This window comes from Scardinius erythrophthalmus, assembly GCF_964197995.2.
Source record: "Scardinius erythrophthalmus genome assembly, chromosome: 11".
NCBI classification, from domain to species: Eukaryota; Metazoa; Chordata; class Actinopteri; order Cypriniformes; family Leuciscidae; genus Scardinius; species Scardinius erythrophthalmus.
In genome coordinates this window covers 44608054-44633606 of record NC_138231.1, presented here as the reverse complement: position 1 = coordinate 44633606, position 25553 = coordinate 44608054, and the positions used below count along the sequence as shown (strand labels likewise).

Below are 25553 nucleotides of genomic sequence, written 5' to 3'. Positions count from 1 at the left end.
AATGCTAAGTCGAGTATTCACGTAAACACAGCAGATAGTACTGTGTGCATTCATTCTCTCTCACATGCACACGCACACAAAAGGGTATATATATGCTCATCACTTGGTAGGCTACTCAACCTCACAGTGAAAGCCCTGCACAATCAATTCCATATTGCAACTTATTTATTGTTTGCTGAATATTTGTTAATAATATTAATAATTAAATAATATTAATAATAATTACTACTGTTGAATTTTTTATTGAAAAAAGCACGTCTTTAATATTAACTTTAATAATATAGGCACATTTTTTTCCTACTGTGGTTCTTTTGGAAAAATGCATTATCCAAAAATTAAAAAATGGCTCTTTGGTCAAAAAAGGTTCCCGACCCCTGGTTCAGGGGTAGGGTTAGTGTAAGGGGACAGAATATACAGTTTGTACAGTATAAAAACCATTACGTCCATTACCATTACCATTACCATTACAAAGATAATAACAGCACTGTAAGTGCATTTCAGCCCATCAACCTTCATGAAAGCATGGCATCTCAAACATACAGTAGTAGTAGGCTACATTAAAGATTTTTTGTGCTTGACGGACTTGTTTTGCTGTTGCACCCGCGTCTCACACATGAAACGGCATTCTAAAAACGCTGCGCTCAAGTTAAAAGATGTCCAATTTGCGTCTCAATACCTTGTGTTATTTCCCATTCCACTGCCACAGACGCATCCTTTATGAACAGCCGCTTAGGATTAGCGATGTGTTCGATGCTATGGTCCTTCAGTGAGCGCGTCACAGGTTAATCGCCTCAGCTTCACGTGCATGAAGCGCCATATACAGGCGTTACCACCATAAACAGATACAGGTCAGATTTTCAGCCAAAGTAAAAAGCTTATTAATTACGAAAAATATTATTTATTTTTGCTAATTATTATTTTATTTCAGTTCGTTTTTCAGTAACTGTTGTTAGTTTCGTTTAGTTTTAGTTTTTCATTTATTATGAATTTTTAATTTTATTTTAGTTTATGAAAATGTTTTTTGACCAATAGTTTTAGTCTTAGTTTCAGTTTTCGTTAACGAAATTAACCTTGAGTGCAAATCACAAATCCCAGCACTGTTTATACCAGAGCTTGACATTTTGAACTCGACTTGATTCAAATTTATGACTTTGATTTTCTAGACGTTTTTGAGTTTAACATGTTTTATAAATATATATATATTATAATTTAAAAAAAATCTTAAAGAGTTTTCATATTCTACAATCAGTTTTTTTTCTACAATTTTCACTTCAACAATAATCTGCCAAGGGTCTTCTTTAAAATGAGACCAAACCTAAGTCTGCATTCCCAAGTTTCAAAGTTTTATGTCAGTGTTTTGACATGGACATTTTTGTCCTTTAAGGACCTCAGAGTAACTTTTTAAAATTGCCGCACACGAGTTAAGAATCTCACTTAATTAACCTGTTTAACTGGCATTTTATTTGTAATGTTACGGTGCCATACTCTAGTAATGCATTAATTTTAAATCTGCCACAGTGACGCAGTACCTACTCCAGCCAACAGGTGGCAGACGATGATCACACTTCAGTCAGTTCACCTTTATTTCTCTAGATCAGGGGAGGCCAGTCCTGTTTCAACACCGCTGACCCGCTAATGAAGATCTTCAGATCACACACAGGTGTGTTGAGGTGTGTTCAAGCCATGTTTGAGCAGGACTGGGCTCCCTGATCCAGACAGGTTCACTGCAGGACGCTCCACACACACACATTACCTGCGATGGGCGGCCCAACGGTCATGGGGATTGACATCATGCCAAGGAGGAAGCCGATGGCCTGCGACACGTTCTGGGAGCCGACCAGCTCAAAGGCGATGGGAGCCATGATGCAGATGAAGCAGCCGTCGAACAGACCCATGAGCAGACAGACGGCGATCAGCCCGCCGAACACGTGACACAGAGGAATCATCATGGACATCACCCCGATCACCATGAAGGAGGACACCTGCCGAAACACAGCACTGCTGAACCTGAGACGCTCGACAGGGGACACACTGAGGTTGATGCACTGAACCAATGAAACCTGTGTTATCTAGCGGTCAGTGGCTCACTTCTGATGACAGTGTTAGTGTGAAACAGAGTATTTGTGTAAAAGTCTGAGAATAATGCAGGGATTTTCAGTGATGACGCTTCGCATGGGCAGAAACACGACCTCATACCTGCCAACCTTGAAATTATTTTTTGCGTACTGACGGGGGGGGGGGGATTACTACTACTACTTCTACGACGACGAATGGGGGGGGGGGGGGGGGGTGGACGAAGACGACACACATGCATTATATTGCATTGCATAAAATGTGTGCTGGTCAACTAGTCTAAAATTAAGAAACCCCTATAAAACTGTAAAAAAAAAAAAAAAAAAAAAAAAAAAGACAATTAGATAGGCTACTTAATTTATTATTCCAATATCCAAATATGATACTAATACCACAGTAGTCGGGGAGCCAAAGTCTCAAAAATGGGTTGAACCTGACATGGTCTGTTATACTTTTTATTTGTGTTTTTTCTGTTAACTTTGACCCTAAGAACCAATAATTGGAGGGTCTGCTCTGCCGGAAATATCGCGAAAAAAAAGTGTGGCCATTTTAGTGTATGCACCCTTTATTTTTTATCAGAAAAATGTGAAAAATGATTTTTTCCCTCAAATCCTCAGTGGGTTTGGTAGGCTGTCAATAAATGCATTCCAGATACAAAGAACACATTTGCTGACAACATCCACTGAAAAAATAACTCTTAAAACACATTTCTACATGATTTTGCATCAATTTAATGCAAAAAATTAGGCGTTTTCTCACTTTTTTCCAATATTTTCATCTTTACTTCATTGGCAATCAACTATTCCCCCAAGTTATGACATCAGTCAATATGTCATTCTTTTCACCAAACAGTATACTCACTCCACAGAAAAAATCATAAAAATCCAACCAAAATCAATGGATCTGTCATGATTTCACTAATAGTTGATCAGCAGGCTCAGAACCTCAATAGAATTGTAGGCTACTCTCAAAATTCCGAAAGACATGTAGTCCATGAGCCGGGGGGTTGATCGGTATCATCGGGGGAAAAAATGCTATCATTGTTATTTGGCAAGGTATACACCCCTAGTATTAGAAAAATCACTATAGCAGTGCAGGGGTGGTAGCGAAATCACTTTTTTCAGCTCATGAAGTTACTAACCCCCTAAGATAAATTCCGTTTTTGAAATCTGGTGTATATCTGGTTTAGGCTCATGCTAGGGATATTGTCAATATTCTATAATATGGTGCTTGGTATCGCTGGAAAGGGGACCTTTTAGGCTTTCATTTAAGCCCAGTACTGAATCTGTCTGACAAACACAGAGGTCACATGACTTCTTTAAACCAGAAATAACACACATTTTTTCACAATTTCCGCCTAAACTAAAAATCCGCCTAAAATCGCTGTGCCATGAAAGAACACCACGGACACAAAAGTCAACAACTTCAATACTCAAGGCACTCTGATGACTCAGAAAATGTATAATATACCCATACTATTTATTTGTGAGAGCCTTAAATTAGACTTGTGCAGCCAGCACAAGTCTTCAAAATAGAATAGAGCCAATAGAATGGACAAATAGAATACCCTAGTCCAGGGCCAAATGTTGTAATAAAAACACTTGTAATTGGTGTAACAAAATGTTTCTATCATGTATTTTGATATTCACCCACTTTCAGTTAGAATGTCAGAATGTAGCTCATGCACTGAATGTTGATGGATTTTGACAAGGTTTTGTCAGTTTTGTGAAAAGATTGATGGAATCAATCGCTGTAAAAATCTGTTAATGTCTATCCATTCTAAAAGTGCATCTATCCATTCTAAAAGTGCATCTATCCATTATAAAAGTGCATCTATCCATTATAAAAGTCCATCTATCCATCATAAAAGTGCATCTGTCCATTATAAAAGTCCATCTCTCCATCATAAAAGTCCATCTCTCCATCATAAAAGTCCATCTATCCATTCTAAAAGTCCATCTCTCCTTTATAAAATTGCATCTATCCATCATAAATGTGCATTTATCCATTATAAAAGTGCATCTGTCCATTATAAAAGTCCATCTCTCCATCATAAAAGTCTATCTCTCCATCATAAAAGTCCGTCTATCCATTATAAAAGTGCATCTCTCCATCATAAAAGTCCATCTCTCCATTATAAAAGTCCATCTCTCCATCATAAAAGTCCATCTATCCATTCTAAAAGTCCATCTCTCCATCATAAAAGTCCATCTATCCATTATAAAAGTGCATCTCTCCATCATAAAAGTCCATCTATCCATTCTAAAAGTCCATCTCTCCATCATAAAAGTCCATCTATCCATTATAAAAGTCCATCTCTCCATTATAAAAGTGCATCTCTCCATTATAAAAGTCCATCTATCCATTCTAAAAGTCCATCTCTCCATTCTAAAAGTCCATCTATCCATTCTAAAAGTCCATCTCTCCATTATAAAAGTCCATCTCTCCATTCTAAAAGTCCATCTCTCCATTATAAAAGTCCATCTCTCCATCATAAAAGTCCATCTCTCCATTATAAAAGTGCATCTCTCCATCATAAAAGTCCATCTATCCATTCTAAAAGTCCATCTCTCCATTATAAAAGTGCATCTATCCATCATAAAAGTGCATCTATCCATCATAAAAGTCCATCTCTCCATCATAAAAGTCCATCTATCCATTATAAAAGTCCATCTCTCCATCATAAAAGTCCATCTCTCCATCATAAAAGTCCATCTATCCATCATAAAAGTGCATCTATCCATCATAAAAGTCCATCTCTCCATCATAAAAGTCCATCTCTCCATCATAAAAGTCCATCTATCCATTATAAAAGTGCATCTCTCCATCATAAAAGTCCATCTATCCATTCTAAAAGTCCATCTCTCCATCATAAAAGTCCATCTATCCATTCTAAAAGTCCATCTATCCATTCTAAAAGTCCATCTCTCCATTATAAAAGTCCATCTCTCCATCATAAGTCCATCTATCCATTATAAAAGTGCATCTCTCCATCATAAAAGTCCATCTATCCATTCTAAAAGTGCATCTGTCCATTCTAAAAGTGCATCTCTTCATCATAAAAGTCCATCTCTCCATCATAAAAGTCCATCTATCCATTCTAAAAGTCCATCTATCCATTCTAAAAGTCCATCTCTCCATTATAAAAGTCCATCTCTCCATCATAAGTCCATCTATCCATTATAAAAGTGCATCTCTCCATCATAAAAGTCCATCTATCCATTCTAAAAGTCCATCTATCCATTCTAAAAGTCCATCTCTCCATTATAAAAGTCCATCTCTCCATCATAAGTCCATCTATCCATTATAAAAGTGCATCTCTCCATCATAAAAGTCCATCTATCCATTCTAAAAGTGCATCTGTCCATTCTAAAAGTGCATCTCTTCATCATAAAAGTCCATCTCTCCATCATAAGTCCATCTATCCATTCTAAAAGTCCATCTCTCCATTATAAAAGTCCATCTCTCCATTCTAAAAGTCCATCTCTCCATTATAAAAGTCCATCTCTCCATCATAAAAGTCCATCTCTCCATTATAAAAGTGCATCTCTCCATCATAAAAGTCCATCTATCCATTCTAAAAGTCCATCTCTCCATTATAAAAGTGCATCTATCCATCATAAAAGTGCATCTATCCATCATAAAAGTCCATCTCTCCATCATAAAAGTCCATCTATCCATTATAAAAGTCCATCTCTCCATCATAAAAGTCCATCTCTCCATCATAAAAGTCCATCTATCCATCATAAAAGTGCATCTATCCATCATAAAAGTCCATCTCTCCATCATAAAAGTCCATCTCTCCATCATAAAAGTCCATCTATCCATTATAAAAGTGCATCTCTCCATCATAAAAGTCCATCTATCCATTCTAAAAGTCCATCTCTCCATCATAAAAGTCCATCTATCCATTCTAAAAGTCCATCTATCCATTCTAAAAGTCCATCTCTCCATTATAAAAGTCCATCTCTCCATCATAAGTCCATCTATCCATTATAAAAGTGCATCTCTCCATCATAAAAGTCCATCTATCCATTCTAAAAGTGCATCTGTCCATTCTAAAAGTGCATCTCTTCATCATAAAAGTCCATCTCTCCATCATAAAAGTCCATCTATCCATTCTAAAAGTCCATCTATCCATTCTAAAAGTCCATCTCTCCATTATAAAAGTCCATCTCTCCATCATAAGTCCATCTATCCATTATAAAAGTGCATCTCTCCATCATAAAAGTCCATCTATCCATTCTAAAAGTCCATCTATCCATTCTAAAAGTCCATCTCTCCATTATAAAAGTCCATCTCTCCATCATAAGTCCATCTATCCATTATAAAAGTGCATCTCTCCATCATAAAAGTCCATCTATCCATTCTAAAAGTGCATCTGTCCATTCTAAAAGTGCATCTCTTCATCATAAAAGTCCATCTCTCCATCATAAGTCCATCTATCCATTCTAAAAGTCCATCTCTCCATTATAAAAGTCCATCTCTCCATTCTAAAAGTCCATCTCTCCATTATAAAAGTCCATCTCTCCATCATAAAAGTCCATCTCTCCATTATAAAAGTGCATCTCTCCATCATAAAAGTCCATCTATCCATTCTAAAAGTCCATCTCTCCATTATAAAAGTGCATCTATCCATCATAAAAGTGCATCTATCCATCATAAAAGTCCATCTCTCCATCATAAAAGTCCATCTATCCATTATAAAAGTCCATCTCTCCATCATAAAAGTCCATCTCTCCATCATAAAAGTCCATCTATCCATCATAAAAGTGCATCTATCCATCATAAAAGTCCATCTCTCCATCATAAAAGTCCATCTCTCCATCATAAAAGTCCATCTATCCATTATAAAAGTGCATCTCTCCATCATAAAAGTCCATCTATCCATTCTAAAAGTCCATCTCTCCATCATAAAAGTCCATCTATCCATTCTAAAAGTCCATCTATCCATTCTAAAAGTCCATCTCTCCATTATAAAAGTCCATCTCTCCATCATAAGTCCATCTATCCATTATAAAAGTGCATCTCTCCATCATAAAAGTCCATCTATCCATTCTAAAAGTGCATCTGTCCATTCTAAAAGTGCATCTCTTCATCATAAAAGTCCATCTCTCCATCATAAAAGTCCATCTATCCATTCTAAAAGTCCATCTATCCATTCTAAAAGTCCATCTCTCCATTATAAAAGTCCATCTCTCCATCATAAGTCCATCTATCCATTATAAAAGTGCATCTCTCCATCATAAAAGTCCATCTATCCATTCTAAAAGTCCATCTATCCATTCTAAAAGTCCATCTCTCCATTATAAAAGTCCATCTCTCCATCATAAGTCCATCTATCCATTATAAAAGTGCATCTCTCCATCATAAAAGTCCATCTATCCATTCTAAAAGTGCATCTGTCCATTCTAAAAGTGCATCTCTTCATCATAAAAGTGCATGTCTTCATGTTCATTTTATGAAGTATACTTAAGTCATTTTCAGGTATATTTTTAAGTATACTTTATGTAGTAAGTATACTAATATCAATGTGTACTTGTAGTAAAATTGTGTACTATTTCAATACTGCTTGGGACTAAATTGGCTCACTTTTCGTATTTTTAGTATTTGTAAGAGTAGTAAACTAAGTACACAACTAGGTTTCTCATTTGTAATGCATCTGTACTACAAGTGAACTTATAAGTATACTAGTTTACTGTTTTAATACAAGTAGTACATTTTTTAGTTTATGAAAGTACACTGTGTACTCTCAGTAAACTACTAGTTTCGTAGTTTATACTGCAAGTGTACTTGTAAGTCTTCTTTAAGTAAACATAACATTATACTTTGCACTTAACATGTAACATTATTATTTTTGCACTTGAAAAATACCTTTAACTGTACTTTAAATTTAAAAACATGTTATTAGCTTCATGCATCCTTTTTTAATCTTAACACTTGAATGTCAGTAAGTTTCATAAAGAAAGGTAACATTTTAAACAAAAAAGTAGAATTAGAGTAAATTGATTTACACGACCAGTGGACTAGCCTACAAAAGAGTTAACACAACTACAAGACAAGTATACAGTACTTTGAATTCTTAATTATTCTTTTAAGCAGGGTTCACCAATCTCGGTCCTGGAGGGCCGCTGTTCTGAGGACAGCGGCCCTCCAGGACCGAGATTGGTGAACCCTGCTTTTAAGTATATCTGGATCAAAAGATTGAGTTCAAGTACAGGCCAAATATACCCGGGCCCGTATTCATAAAGAATCTTAATGCAAAGAGTCGCTCCTAGTGACAAAATTCTAAGAAAATTCTTAGAAATGTGGCCGTTTACTCTTAAAATTAAAGAAAAAAATCCCAGTAAAGAAAAAAGTAATTCAGAAAGCATCTTAACCCTTAAAAGAGGTCTTAAGGTCAAAATTGTTAGGAGCACGGACGAGGACTTTTAAGAGGCTGAAGACTTTCTTCAGCAGAGGAGAACATGGCAGAAAGAAGAAGGAGAAGAAATCTGTTGCAGACAATGGATGACAGTGAGTTAATAAGACGCTAAAGATTAGATCGTGCATGGATCATGTTTGTGACTGATCTTAGAGACGCGCTAACATCTCCGACACCGCAGAAATGCAATAGCGCCAGAAATGAAAGTAATCACTACATTACGATATTTGGCAACTGGGAAAATGCAACAATGCAGCAGTGTGTAATGTACACAGTCGCATGTAATTTCAAAGTGAAGGCTTAGAATAGACAAATCACAATTTTTTTCCTTCTTGGACTACCAACCAATCACAGTCTTCAAAAGATTGTGTCATACATAGCAACGGGGTCAGCCCTGCCTCCTCACTAAGATGAAAGTTTTTGTCTTTTCCTTGCTCAGAGTTGTTCTTAGATTGGCCCCGAATCGCTCTTAAGCTAAGACTCCTACGTAAAAGTTTTTAAAGGAAAACTCCGGTCAAATTTAACATTGAGCTTATTTTTTTGTAAATTTGGAGTGCTGTTAATACAGAGAACAACGACAAAAATCGGTGTTGCCTACACCATTTTATCCACTTTTTAAAATTTGCACCCTGTTGACTTCAATGGGGCAAGTTTTAAACCTGCTTTTAGCCACTTAACATCCTTGATGTGTCATTACAAGTGCACAGCCATGTGAGTGATTCCTTCAGAGTGAACGCGGGTCAATCTGACTGCAGTAGATGTGAAAGATATGAATAAAAATGATAATAATTCAGCCAGCGCTCACATGGAAGTCAATTGCCCCATTGAAGTCAACAGGGTGCAAATTTTAAAAAGAGGATAACATGGTGTAGGCAACACTGATTTTTGTCGTTGTTCTCTGTATTGACAGCACTCCAAATTGACAAAAAAAATGAGCTCAATGTTAAAATTGACTGGAGTTCTCCTTTAAGCAAAATTAAGAGTTTTCTGAGAGGATTCTTAGAATCTTTATGAATACGGGCCCTAGACTTTTCTCTCAGTATACATCAGGGAACGGCAACTGGCGGCCCGCGGGCCAAAACTGGCCCGTCAGCAATATTTTCTGGCCCGCCGGATTATTTTGGCAGTCCTAAATGCTGTACAAAACTCTTCCACTACTTGAGAAAAGCCGTAGTCGCGCGGCGATTTCACCGCCGCATACTGTGTGAAACGCCCATAGGGAATCATGCGGTGCAGGATTACATTTTAAAGTATAACTGTGCGTTCACAACGGACGTGAATAGCGCGTCAAATTCGCGCCTGCCGCGTCTAGTTATACGCTTGACCACTTTGTGTCCATTCGCGCGTCAAAAGACGGTAGCGGTCAGAACTCTGGTGTACTTTGGACGGAGCGTGCGGTCTGACTGACAATAGCCAACTCCCGACATCTTTTGACAGCGTATCCGCACTTAATTCTGACCGCCTGTACACCTATCTCTGAGGAGCTGTTTGGTACTGAAACCATTGTCAGTCAACAACATTCTTTTTTTGCAAGGATGTTTGAAATAGTTCGACAGAAAATAGCCTACTTCATTTCGTCAGTAGGGCAATATGATTTTCGTTTATGTTGCTTAGAAACTTGAGTGATAGGCTTTGTCCTATTTAATTCATGTTATTTATATTTCATATTTTTTTTCTGTGACATTTTTTTTCTCTGCTGACAGTACAATGTTAAAATAGCCTAATATTTATACTGACACGAACACAATTTTTGTATAGCATTTATAATTATTATAGGCTACTCCAATCTCCTTCTTTCCATTAGAGACATTTGAATGTGAGATTATGGAAACGAGATCTAAATTTTGTGGACCCGTCAGGTCGGGAAATAAAGCGGGTGAACACCGAGTGTATTTTAAGCGGTTGCTGAATAGAACCTTGTGGGAGCGGGACGAAAAAAAACAGTCCCACGCAGACCTCCTTAAACCTTAGGTGTGTATGTGTGTGTCCCCGAATAAATAATAATAATAAAAAAGGAATAAAGTTCAAAAGTCGGACTGTACGGAATGAGGCATGATTGCTATTCACACCTTTATTAAAATGGCTGTAATATGTTACCACAATAGTAGCCTACTTGATCTGTTTAAAATGGTTTCCTTGATATATGCATAAGGTGTTAAATTAAAACTTAAAAATCAAAATTTAAATTTGTCTAATCCAGTAATTCATTTTTTCTATTTTTGATCTGAGCACAATCAGAAAATCAGAAAACCCGTCCTTATTTTTTTTTTTTTCATTTCAGTTTAGGAAATAAATAATGGAAAAACAAGTCGTTTTTCATCTTTTTATTTTTGGTTTTAATTTGAAAAAAAAAAAAAAAACGATTGAATGAATGATCCACGGACGGTGACGGACCCATCATATTCCGCAATTATAGGCCTATATAAGAGTATTTAATTTGTATCCATAGGCCTACTCTGTGTAGCTGGCCCGCCATCTACTGGCTAAAAAAAATATTGGCCCGCGGCCAAAGTTACTTGCCGACCCCTGGTATACATCAAGTACACTGAAGTGTAATTTTAAGTATATTTCTGAGAAGTACATAAAATGTAGACTGAAAGTATACTTTCTTATTTTAAGTTTAAAAGAAGTATACTTAGTGTGAAAAACACCAAGCTTACATTAGCTACTGCTACTATTCCCCACCAATTCACAAGCACAAGAGAAAAAGTATTTTGTACTTACATTGAATACCCCTGGAACTCAATGGATGTTGATTGAAGATGGTATAGTTATAGTGTTTTTATAACCAGTCAACTGAACCAACAATCTTTTCACAAAACTGACAAAACCTTGTCAAAATCCATCAACATTCAGTGCATGAGCTACATTCTGACATTCTAACTGAAAGTGGGTGAATATCAAAATACATGATAGAAACATTTTGTTACACCAATTACAAGTGTTTTTATTACAACATTTGGCCCTGGACTAGGGTATTCTATTTGTCCATTCTATTGGCTCTATTCTATTTTGAAGACTTGTGCTGGCTGCACAAGTCTATTTTAAGGCTCTCACAAATAAATAGTATGGGTATATTATACATTTTCTGAGTCATCAGAGTGCCTTGAGTATTGAAGTTGTTGACTTTTGTGTCCGTGGTGTTCTTTCATGGCACAGCGATTTTAGGCGGATTTTTAGTTTAGGCGGAAATTGTGAAAAAATGTGTGTTATTTCTGGTTTAAAGAAGTCATGTGACCTCTGTGTTTGTCAGACAGATTCAGTACTGGGCTTAAATGAAAGCCTAAAAGGTCCCCTTTCCAGCGATACCAAGCACCATATTATAGAATATTGACAATATCCCTAGCATGAGCCTAAACCAGATATACACCAGATTTCAAAAACGGAATTTATCTTAGGGGGTTAGTAACTTCATGAGCTGAAAAAAGTGATTTCGCTACCACCCCTGCACTGCTATAGTGATTTTTCTAATACTAGGGGTGTATACCTTGCCAAATAACAATGATAGCATTTTTTCCCCCGATGATACCGATCAACCCCCCGGCTCATGGACTACATGTCTTTCGGAATTTTGAGAGTAGCCTACAATTCTATTGAGGTTCTGAGCCTGCTGATCAACTATTAGTGAAATCATGACAGATCCATTGATTTTGGTTGGATTTTTATGATTTTTTCTGTGGAGTGAGTATACTGTTTGGTGAAAAGAATGACATATTGACTGATGTCATAACTTGGGGGAATAGTTGATTGCCAATGAAGTAAAGATGAAAATATTGGAAAAAAGTGAGAAAACGCCTAATTTTTTGCATTAAATTGATGCAAAATCATGTAGAAATGTGTTTTAAGAGTTATTTTTTCAGTGGATGTTGTCAGCAAATGTGTTCTTTGTATCTGGAATGCATTTATTGACAGCCTACCAAACCCACTGAGGATTTGAGGGAAAAAATCATTTTTCACATTTTTCTGATAAAAAATAAAGGGTGCATACACTAAAATGGCCACACTTTTTTTTCGCGATATTTCCGGCAGAGCAGACCCTCCAATTATTGGTTCTTAGGGTCAAAGTTAACAGAAAAAACACAAATAAAAAGTATAACAGACCATGTCAGGTTCAACCCATTTTATTGAGCTTTTGAGACTTTGGCTCCCCGACTACAGGGAAAAGGGCTTCTATTTGTGACGTGCTGTCTTTGCATTTGAACATTGCGCATTTTAAACAGGACACGCATTAGCTGAATAAATGTTGCCAATACTAACATATTTATAGAAAACAGTTGAGAATGATTAGACAGGAGTCCAATAATACCATAACGAATCACTTATTCTAAAAAGAATATCAAGTATAGGGGAGAGGCGGGACGATTGAAACGCGGGACGGATGAAACACTGAGATTTCCTTGAAAACCACTCAAGTCATGTACGTCAAATTTCGTCACGTACAGCACGCAATGGCTAACATACCCGCGAAAACATTTCTTCTTTACGTCGTGTCGTTTTGGAGTTAAAGCCGCAAAGCTGTTTTTGAATGCGGTGAGTGAATTATTTCGTGCGGTACTTTTTTTGGACTGACAAGTTGGATTTATTGTTTCATGTGCCATTGTAATGATAATACGGCAGGTGTATTAGTACTGCAACACACCCTTAAGTGGGCAATATCAGAGTTTTTTAGTTTAAGAGCAATAGAGGTTTAAATGACAGGATGCGCTGTCGGGACGGTTGAAACAGTGTTTAATCCGTCCTGCCCGCGCGTCCTGCACGTTAAACCTGGTCATACACTGTTAGACCTTACCGGGTTTTTTTACAGTAAAATACTGGCAACACTGTTGCCAGTAAAATACTGTTAATTGTACAGTTCTTTACTGTAATCTAGTTTGTTTCTGTAAAAATGCACTAAATTCTAGCTAATTCAAGTTAACTAATTTCACTTGCAGAAACCGACTGCCTTAAATTGACCAACTGTCATTTAAATATATTAACTAAAATTTATAATGCATCAATAATGTGAGCAAAGCATTACTGTCAACTTCAATTTCATTTGAGACCACTAACAAACTATTGTACATAAAGAGATTTCCTCTGGACCAGCAATTACACAGTCACCGCCTGTTAAATAAAGCAACATGCAGCAAATCATCAATGTTTGTAGATCTTCTCCTGGACTGAAGCACAGGCTCTACTCTTCTGCACAATGGTGACCCAAAAAATACATTTTACAGTAAACTACTGGCAGCAGTGTTGCCAGTATAAAACAGTTTTATAACTTACAGTTTATTACTGTTAAAATACATTTTGTGGGTGTGTCTTTTTATCTTACACAGTTAACCCTTTCAACCCCACAGGAAAATCCACACTACAAAGAGTAAAAGTAACATTGAGACAGTGTTGCAGTGAGATAATTAAGGGAATGTGTAAGTGATTGTTGAGCATTAGTGATGAACACCTGCTGTTAGAACAGAAAATAGAGAAACACAAGACCTACAACTGACTTCCAGCCATTACACATTATTACACTCATGCATCTACAGAAGTTGTTATTAAGATGTTTAATTGAAAATGTTTGGTTTGAAGTTACCATTATAGAGATCAGTGCGTGCTTTAGTTGGGATGCAGATGCTAAAATATTCATTTTTCTTTTGCTACTGTGTTTTTTGCAAGTCACACTTGTGCGTACACAGTTTATGAATGATTGTGGTTATAATGCTTATGGTGACAAATTCATCATATTGCCGGTTCATTCACTAAGGAATTAATTCTTATTCATTCAGAGTTTTTTCCTCGATCAAAAGTGTTACATTAGCACTACTGTGAAACTACAGCAATAAATTACTATGACTCATTATGACTATGACTCATTATTTTTTTAACACATCATGCATAACCAAAAAAAAAAAAAAACAGAGCTACACTATGTTTTAGAAACACAGAGATATCACAATTTAGCACATTAATCTCGACAATGGTGGCAATATATTTTTTTTTTTTTTATTCATGCAGTAGTGCATGCTGGGAGTTTTATATTATCCTGGAACCCAGCATGCATTGCTACATGAAACTTTTCACCATTGTTGAGATTCATATGCTGATTGTTGATATCTGTGTGTGTCTGAGTCAAGCAGGAGTAAAATAAAATTTAATGCACTATAAGATTGTTATTTTCATAATTACAGAAATATTGACTTCATTTTGTAGATACACAGATTTATGATATATATGACACCCATAATTTCAATGAATATATACAAGTCAATACTGATAATCAGATAATCCAAGATGACTGTGACATCATCACAAAAGAATAAAAACACCTGTTCATCTTCCTCTTGGCTTTTTCTTGCCATAACAAATGTGTTTTATAAACTCACTGTTACAGCAGCCAGAGAGAGATGAATGGTAAGAAGTCAAGAGACAAGACCAACTAAAGCAAATACTGATCTCCATCATGGTGACAACAAACTTTATTATTAACTAAATCTCTGTAAATTCTCAACAAGAACTTTTGTACATGTATGAAAGAAATAATCGTAAACTGTTTTCACACTCAGTGGCTGGAAGTCAGTTGTAGTTCTTGTGTTTTTCTTTTTTCTGTTCTTGTTTCTCTATCCTTCAGTGATTCTGCTTATCAGGTGTTCATCAGTGTCTCAATTCACTCACTTCTTTTCATTCACTCTGTCAATGGGACTATATTAGTGAACTAACTAATGTAGGGAATAGTGAATGAGGGTATAGGGTGTGATTGGGAAAACAGCCTCTGAGTGTCGACTTTGAGCACTGTTAATTCACAGTATATTCCTGTAGGCTAGTTTTGTTTTCTACGGTATATTACTGTTTTAATGGAAAATGGTATGATACTGTCTGAATTACGCCTTTTTTTACAGCAAGGGCTAACAGTGTAGCCTATACTGTTAATAGATTCATATGCTGTTTCTAGACTTGTGTTTCTTTTAATGCAAATTAATTTTCAATTACGCAACACATGCCATCTCTGTAATAATCATCAATTGTCCAATCTTCAATAAATTTCATTTATCGTCTTCTGGTTGGCCTCGTTTTCTTCATAATAACATGCTATTCAACTAGCAAACACTCATTATGACTCAAGGAAGAAATGTAAGAAAATTAATTGTAAACTGATTTGTCTGTCTTCGTCAAAATAGCCTGTTAGAAAGATTACAAAATGCGCATAGGCTAATCGCCTATTGTTTATTGGGCGACAGAACAAAAATGGTTAATATGAACCTTTAAATGAAAATAAATTACAAAATATGTTTGTAACAATATGTACATAAGTTACTTGTCAGGTGTTGTTCACAAAAATAAGCATTAGATGAATAGTTGCCATTTAAACTGTTATGTTTCATCCGTCCCACCCCTGTGTTTCAACCGTCCCGCACAGGCGGGACGATTGAAACAAAGCACAACTCCCGTTCAAAGTCATATTTTACTTAAATCATTCTATATTTGTACCGAATAACACATGATACTAAGAGAACACATATGTGAGTTGTTAATCACAAAAAAATTAAAATTCTATCTGTAACCTTATCTTAGAAAACGACATTTATCTGAAAAGTGTTTCAACTGTCCCGCCTCTCCCCTACCGTTAAGTTAGACGAATCCGATATAGCCTAAGGGCTGTTAACAGTAAAACGTTAGTCATTTAACGAATTTTAAAGGATGGATAATACAAAATGCTTTCTGACATTTTGACAGAAAAAAAAAAAAAACAAGCAAGAACAAAATTTAAACTTAGCCCGTCAAATTTAATTTTACAATTATCTTCTCTCTGTGCGCGTCCGTGTTTGTGAGAGAGCTCGCGCATCAGATACAACGGTAGCCTACTTTTTAATCCATAACTAACGCGCAAGTTTTCATACAAAATAAATATGTAACATAATTAGGTACTTTAGTTATTATTAACACAATAACGTAACACATGAAGGCTACGTTTCTTAGCACTGAGAATGAATTAATAAACGCCTGTTTCTCCAGACTCGCGCTTATCCGTAATCCACAAATCACATCACTTTCATAATCACGAAGCCATAGCGATTTCAAGTTTATTAAGATTTATTGTTCAGCATTTATTGAGCATTTTAATATTTGCGTGGCTGAATGAGGTCTTCCTCTTTTTCTGAGTGACCATGAAGAACGGTGTATTTTAAGATAATCCATGCGATCCGTGTGATCACCGAATCCATAAATTAGGTTAACTCAGTACAATATTTCAACTTTCCATATCGAGCCCAGCCCAGCCCGTTTACCTTCAGGAGTCAGAAGTACCGTGACTACTGTGTACTGTCCTCGCTCATGACATCAGCCAGACTGCGGGCCGCGGGAGTGGAAGGCGGATAGAGCGGGATTCTTGTGTCGATTTTCAGTCTCTTTTTAATGATAGGCCTTACGCATCTGTCAATCATCCCCGCTTGCTATTTAGGGAATGAATCCAGCGCTATGATTGGTCGAACTCTTCTTCTTTTGCTGTTGCTTGATTTGAGGACTGCGCGTGCAGAGGCGTCACCAGGTTTTTGCGTAGTTTATGGCGCTTTTCCACTGCATGGTACGGTACGGCTCGGTTCGGTACGGCTCACTTATGGCGCATTTCCACTGCATGGTACGGTACGGTACGGCTCGCTTCGGCTCGCTTTAAATGGTACCTAAAATGTGACGTGAAAACACTGCAGATCACTGATTGGTCAGACAGAATCGTCACTACCAGTGTCATTGTATTTGCGACACGAGACCATGCACGAGACAAACCCGCTAGATTCAAATAGCCAGTAGACAACAGCCAACGCTGTAGTTTCTTGCAGTTAAAAAGTTTCTTGCAAACTGTTTCTTGCAGTCAGGGGCGGCGCCGGATCATTTTTAACGCACATATGTGTGTGTGTATGTATGTATGTATATATATATATATATATATATATATATATATATATATATATATATAATTAGCAAAACTTGGCCACAAAATATTTAATATTCAATTATTTTAATGATCACAAGTTGTAATTTTATTAAATTGAACAAGCGCAAAATTCTGCAATCAAATATTCAAAAAGACTTAATAATAATGTTATTTCTCTCTATAGGCGCGTGGCGATAGTCAACTTCATCTTTGCCAGACACTGACAGAAAACACTATTTTATAATTAAAAATAAATGCACGCGTCCACGGATTTACAAATGCACGTCTTGCTTGTTGCACGCACATTATGTCGAAATAACGAGATATTATGTTGAAATAACATTATTATTAAGTCTTTTTGAATATTTGATTGAATGCTGAATTTTGCGCTTGTTCAATTTAATAAAATTACGCCTATATATAGCCTATATATATATAGGCTACTATTAATAAATGAGCAAAACTTGGCCACACAATATTTAATATTCAATTATTTTAATGATCACAATTAAAGTTTTAATTTTATTAAAACGCATGCACTGATTTTTATTTATAAAATAGTGTTTTCTGTCAGTGTCTGTGCATGGCAAAGATGAAGTTGCCGATCGCCATATTCGTAGTAAACGCGCCTATAGAGAGAAATGCACATAATGGATTACATAAGAGAGTAGCCTATTTCTTTTTGTTTTGAATTATTTCGTTTAAAGACATTTCAAGCTTTGTGTATTTGAGGATGAGATGCGCTCCAGTTAACGTACAATGCAAGTGACTGCTCGGGCGCCTCAATGATTAAATTGTCTATTTTGCTTCTTATTTATTTTGATGAAAAAATTATTAAAATTAAGATACAATTTATACAAAACGAAATTCACTTTAAAGAAATGTTTTCTACAAAACAAAACTTAATGAAGTGGTCAAAATTATGTCCGACTTGCTCCATGTCTCTCTACTCGTGCTGTTCACTTTTCATAATCAACATAGGCAGATGGAAAAAAATAACAACATTAACTAAATGCGCTTTTTTTATGGCAGTAGGCTAGTTTAAAACAGTACATTAGGCCTAGACTCTCTATTTGTAAAGATTGCTGCACATTTATTTAATTCTGAATTTTGCACACACAAGTTGTAAGGCATTTGTTCAAATCAAGTTCACGGATAATTGTGCGTGCATTTATTAATCATTATGATACTAAAATCATAAAAAAGTAGGCTATGCTTGCTATGTACAAAAAACCAGATGAGCCCAGAATATGAACGCAACGTTTAATTACACGTTAAGAATTTTCATTCCATATAGTAAACCATTATAAGAATGTTTAATTTAATTTAAAAACATCCACATGCCGAGAATCAAGAGCACCATCCCCTGTGTTGTGCGTTTGAAATGTGGCGCGTTTACGATGATGTCATGGCAGTAGAGGCGGCAACTATAACGATCAGTCCCACCCAGTTTGAAGCGGTACTAACTGCAATGGAAAAGCAACCGAGCTAAAGCGAACCGAACCGTGCCGTACCGAGTCGAGTCGTACCACGCAGTGGAAAAGCGAAGCGAGCCGAACCGTTCCGCGCCGAGTCGAACCGTACCGAGCCGAACCGTGCCGTACCGTACCATGCAGTGGAAAAGCGCCATTAGACTAACAAATCGTACCAGCGTACTTTGAAGTCAAAATGCGGATCCGCTACGCAAAATGCGTACAGGTTGGCAGGTCTGCGACCTGTGGATTCTGATTCAGAGTGAAAATGACTCTTCGAATGAATCATTCCAGAAGACTCGTGATCTCAGGGGTTACGGGTTTAAACCCGTAAAAAACATATGGACGTAGTGTGCGTGACGTCACCCGTTGGTTTCTGAAGTGCATTTTTGGCGTCTTGGTCGCGCGTCACTCACGGATAAACGGAAATGTGCAGCGAGGCGGATTAGCTGAGGTGACGTGACGCTAACGCTAGCAGACAAATGGCTAGTAATAACATCAGCGGCAATCCACCTGTCACTCAAGTGGCCACGCCCTTAATTATGCAGAACTTTAAGGCTTAAAATAATTTAAACGGATGAGTTATTAAAACATTCACCCCCTCACAGTCGTCATGAAGGGCAACATTAGCTATATAGACCAAAACCACTTTTTGCACCAGACTGTAAACATGTGTTTCTGCTGTAAAGTTGGGCATTTTAACATGGAGGTCTATGGGATTGACTCTCTCCTGCAGCCAGCCTCTAGTGGCCAGTGGATGAACTGCAGTTTAATCACTTCAGTGTTGGATTCAAGAGAGAGACCGGAAGGTTGGCGCTTTTGATTGAATCCTTCCCTCAAAGCCTCCTGAGTGAATCATTATCTGACTGGCATGGGAAGGTCCCGACAGTGCTGAGCTCGTCTCTCACCTGCAGGAACACTTTGTTGACTCCGGGCACATAGTCCGCCACTCTGCCGAAGATGAGGCGACCCACACCGGACGTGATGCCGATACACGTCAGCAGGACCTCTTTGTTAGCGTCCTGTCCGAAGCGCTCCTCGACATGCTTCATCTGATAGTGAACACACACACACACACACACACACACACACACACACATACACAGACAGTGTGAACACATCTGCATTCAAATACATAATACGGTTTAATCATTGAATAAAATATCATTCACTTGGCTATTAAGTTTCCCACAGACTGTGTGATCTTGTGTTTGATTGTACGGGACGGCAGTGAGTAAAGACTGACGTTAATCACCTGTTTGCCCGTGTTCCTTTGCTCTCCTTTTACCGCCATAATCAGTTACCATGGATATTCATTTAATCATCACAGCTGTTTATTATTTAGTTCATGACCATGTGTATTTTAGTCTTTACCCGCCACGGATGGAATTTTCCGGCTTTCCGTGTTTCCACTGTTATGCGGTAGGGGCCGCTAATACACATCTTGAGAAAGTACTGAATCTCCTGATCAAGAAGCAGGAGAAGAAGCCGAAAGATCGATCTCAAATGTAAGCAGAAGTACATCAGAGAATGTCTAATAAGGGGAGAACTTCCACTCTCAGTAAACTTCCGGCTTCTGAACTGGCTGCAGTTCCACTCTGGCTACACATGAGGGCGCTCACAGGACGAGTGCAGAATGAATGAAGGTCTATGGCGCTTTACCCCTCAAAATCCACTTTTCTCAGGATATAATTTTTTGTCTAGTAATTTGAATGTTGTATTCGAAAGGAGATGCAAAGAAATTACACATTGCTGGGTGTTCGATTTTTTAGAGTCACTTATTTGCTTTAAAAAGTATTTTAAAATGTCAATGACGTCATATACATCGTACGACCAGAGATACTGCTTTACGGCAATCCTTCAGTCACTCTGGTGCGTTCAGCTCTGCACTTTCTTTCCTCTCGAGGCATCGACAACACAGCTGACACAGGTAAACACACAACACAGCTGACACAGGCAAACACACAACACAGCCGACACAGGCAAACACACAACACAGCTGACACAGGCAAACACACAACACAGCCGACACAGGCAAACACACAACACAGCTGACACAGGCAAACACACAACACAGCTGACACAGGCAAACACACAACACAGCTGACACAGGCAAACACACAACACAGCTGACACAGGCAAACACACAACACAGCTGACACAGGCAAACACACAACACAGCTGACACAGGCAAACACACAACACAGCTGACACAGGGAAACACACAACACAGCTGACACAGGTAAACACAACACAGCTGACACAGGCAAACACACAACACAGCTGACACAGGGAAATACACAACACAGCTGACACAGGTAAACACAACACAGCTGACACAGGCAAACACACAACACAGCTGACACAGGGAAACACAACACAGCTGACACAGGGAAACACACAACACAGCTGACACAGGGAAACACAACACAGCTGACACAGGGAAACAACACAGCTGACACAGGGAAACACAACACAGCTGACACAGGCAAACACACAACACAGCTGACACAGGGAAACACACAACACAGCTGACACAGGCAAACACACAACACAGCTGACACAGGGAAACACACAACACAGCTGACACAGGGAAACACACAACACAGCTGACACAGGCAAACACACAACACAGCTGACACAGGCAAACACACAACACAGCTGACACAGGTAAACACAACACAGCTGACACAGGGAAACACACACAGCTGACACAGGGAAACACAACACAGCTGACACAGGGAAACACACAACACAGCTGACACAGGCAAACACACAACACAGCTGACACAGGTAAACACAACACAGCTGACACAGGGAAACACACACAGCTGACACAGGGAAACACACAACACAGCTGACACAGGTAAACACACAACACAACTGACACAGGCAAACACACAACACAGCTGGCACAGGGAAACACACAACACAGCTGACACAGGGAAACACACAACACAGCTGACACAGGGAAACACACAACACAGCTGACACAGGTAAACACACAACACAGCTGACACAGGGAAACACACAACACAGCTGACACAGGTAAACACACAACACAGCTGACACAGGCAAACACACAACACAGCTGACACAGGCAAACACACAACACAGCTGACACAGGTAAACACAACACAGCTGACACAGGTAAACACACACAGCTGACACAGGTAAACACACAACACAGCTGACACAGGTAAACACACAACACAGCTGACACAGGTAAACACACAACACAGCTGACACAGGTAAACACACACAGCTGACACAGGTAAACACACAACACAGCTGACACAGGTAAACACAACACAGCTGAAACAGGCAAACACACAACACAGCTGACACAGGCAAACACACAACACAGCTGACACAGGTAAACACAAAACACAGCTGACACAGGTAAACACACAACACAGCTGACACAGGCAAACACACAACACAGCTGACACAGGGAAACACACAACACAGCTGACACAGGGAAACACACAACACAGCTGACACAGGGAAACACACAACACAGCTGACACAGGGAAACACACAACACAGCTGACACAGGTAAACACACAACACAGCTGACACAGGCAAACACACAACACAGCTGACACAGGTAAACACACAACACAGCTGACACAGGTAAACACACAACACAGCTGACACAGGTAAACACACAACACAGCTGACACAGGGAAACACACACAGCTGACACAGGTAAACACACAACACAGCTGACACAGGTAAACACACAACACAGCTGACACAGGTAAACACACAACACAGCTGACACAGGGAAACACACAACACAGCTGACACAGGGAAACACACAACACAGCTGACACAGGTAAACACACAACACAGCCGACACAGGTAAACACACAACACAGCTGACACAGGCAAACACACAACACAGCCGACACAGGTAAACACACAACACAGCTGACACAGGCAATTACACAACACAGCCGACACAGGCAAACACACAACACAGCTGACACAGGCAAACACACAACACAGCCGACACAGGTAAACACACAACACAGCTGACACAGGCAAACACACAACACAGCCGACACAGGCAAACACACAACACAGCTGACACAGGTAAACACACAACACAGCCGCCACAGGTAAACACACAACACAGCTGACACAGGGAAACACACAACACAGCTGACACAGGTAAACACACAACACAGCCGACACAGGGAAACACACAACACAGCCGACACAGGTAAAGACACAACACAGCTGACACAGGTAAACACACAACACAGCTGACACAGGCAAACACACAACACAACTGACACAGGTAAACACACAACACAGCTGACACAGATAAACACACAACACAGCTGACACAGGTAAACACACAACACAGCTGACACAGGTAAAGACACAACACAGCTGACACAGGGAAACACACAACACAGCTGACACAGGTAAACACACAACACAGCTGACACAGCTGACACAGGTAAACACACAACACAGCTGACACAGGTAAACACACAACACAGCTGACACAGGTAAACACACAACACAGCTGACACAGGTAAAAAAAACTTGGCTGAAAAAGTCCGGTCCCGCTTCGGATGCCACGATGCCATCAAGCGGTATCTCTGGTCGTAATCATAGACTGTAAAAAATATGGACAAAGCGTCTGTGACGTCACCCATAGACTTTCTGAAGAACGGGTTTGAAGCCGTTTATGGGGGGTATGGGCGGCGCCATCTTGGAAAATCTTGGGAAATCCTAACCCCGCCCACCTTCTGACGCGTCACTCAGCTCGCTCTGCTACTCCGGTTATCTCTGTGTATATTTTAGGCAACGAAATATGTTATAAAACACTACACTAACTCTTTTCGTTTTCATTTAAAGAAATCTTACACATTATAGCCACACAAATGTTATTCACTGCACATAACGTTTGCCTATTTATAACAAAACGAAAAACACAAACCTGCCTCTTTTCGTTTTAAATATAATATAAAAATATTAAACATTTTAATATGGTCCAGGCAATATGTGCATTTGTACTAAACAACAGATGTTGCAGTAAACAACATTACAGATCATATTCGTTGTATTAAAATTTAAAATGACAAAACTCAACCCAGTCTCTTTTTGTTCAATTTCAGTTTTATCAATATTAGCTATTATAAAAGTATAAGTAAAAGGTAAAGTTACAAGAAGCTATAAAAATAAAGCAAACAATTCAGTCAAACGTAAAAAGTCAGCGCTCGATCTAGTCTAACCATACAACGGTAAAGTTAAATAGCTTGTAAAGTTATGAAACTTCCCCTCAGCCAAAACGATTGCCCAGGGAACAAATTATAGATTTACGTTACGAGACCAAAAATCGCCCGTTAGAAATACACAAGACGAATCATGTTTAACCACTACAGAGACGCCAGAGTCCGCGGCAAACGCCAGAGACAGCAGCACCTCAGAACGTCTAGCCGAGGAAAGGCTGTTCCAGGCGGGGTACATGAGCGCAGAGCACCCGGTCATCGCTGGATCTCACAACTGGATACAATTTTCATAAATCTTTATAAATAAACCACAGATTTGAGCTTTAAACAACTACATTCTCGCCTGAAAAACTCTTAAAACTACATTTCATGATACAGAAACAGTAGTATTATATGTCAACTGTATTAAAAAATGGCGCTTCTTATGTTGTCATTCTCCGTGGCGCTGCCTTGTCAGCTGTCAATCAAGCTGTCAATCAAAGTTAACCACGCCCTTTTTGTCATACATTTTATATCTAAATACGATCTAAACTAACGAGTTAGAAAACAATTCACAGCCCTCATGGTTGTCAGGCACTCGGAACCTATCGAAAAATACAATAAAAGTCCATGGGACCAACCTGTAAAAACATGAATTTATGCTGTGAAAACGGACATTTTAACATGGGGGCTATGGAGATTTGCTCCCTTTTGGGACCTTCCCCTAGCGGATTTTCGATGTATTGCAGTTTTTCGCACTTCCGGGTAGGCTTCATTTTTCAGATCAGAATGTTGCCGCTTGGTCGTAATCAGTCCTTCACTGACCAATCAGCGTTCATTAGCAGAATGCTAGCATGTTATGGGCAACAACAACTCAACCTGTAAGAAATCGAAAGGACATAAGTACTCGTTCATTCAACTTTCGACCTATAACCCATGTTGAACTTGCAAAACCTACAATCAAATCTGAGATTTCTAAACAGCAATCGGGTGAAAGAGACACATTTAGCCGTCTAGCCCCATAGACTCCCATTCATTCTGCACTCATGGGCGATCGCCCCCAGTGGAACTCTGCTGGAACTACAACCAAAATTCGGTACAATAGGACTAAAAGGGAGTGGCCAGGCTCTCTGTAGACGGGCTCTGTGTACATGTGAAATAACACGATCATCAAACATTAAACAGCATATAAATCAAATCTGCCTAATGTTACTGAATGAAATAGGACGAGCCACAGGACTGTGAAGCTTTAGGGGTGTTGATGGACTCCATCTACTCCATCTGTGTTTTAATCATCGTTCTGAATCCCATCCGGACAAAGTTTTTAATAAAACGTAATTTTCTCAGCTTTTGTTTAAAATGTTGCTTTTTTTAAGTGTTGATAAAAAAAGAATTAATGGAGCTAGAATGTTTTTGGTTTAAAAGCAGAGTTTGTTATTTAGATATAT

At 38.5% G+C, this 25553-nt stretch overlaps 1 protein-coding gene across 1 annotated transcript in view; it reads right to left on the bottom strand.

The window, feature by feature from the left end:
• slc16a10 (solute carrier family 16 member 10) overlaps positions 1-25553 on the bottom strand; it is a 69220-nt gene that overhangs the window by 9341 nt on the left and 34326 nt on the right. The window contains exons 4-5 of the mRNA XM_081377995.1: positions 19783-19926; positions 1754-1982 (exon numbers count right to left, since the gene is read on the bottom strand). Coding sequence (XP_081234121.1) covers positions 1754-1982; positions 19783-19926 — 373 coding nt within the window. The remainder of the gene's footprint in view (positions 1-1753; positions 1983-19782; positions 19927-25553) is intronic.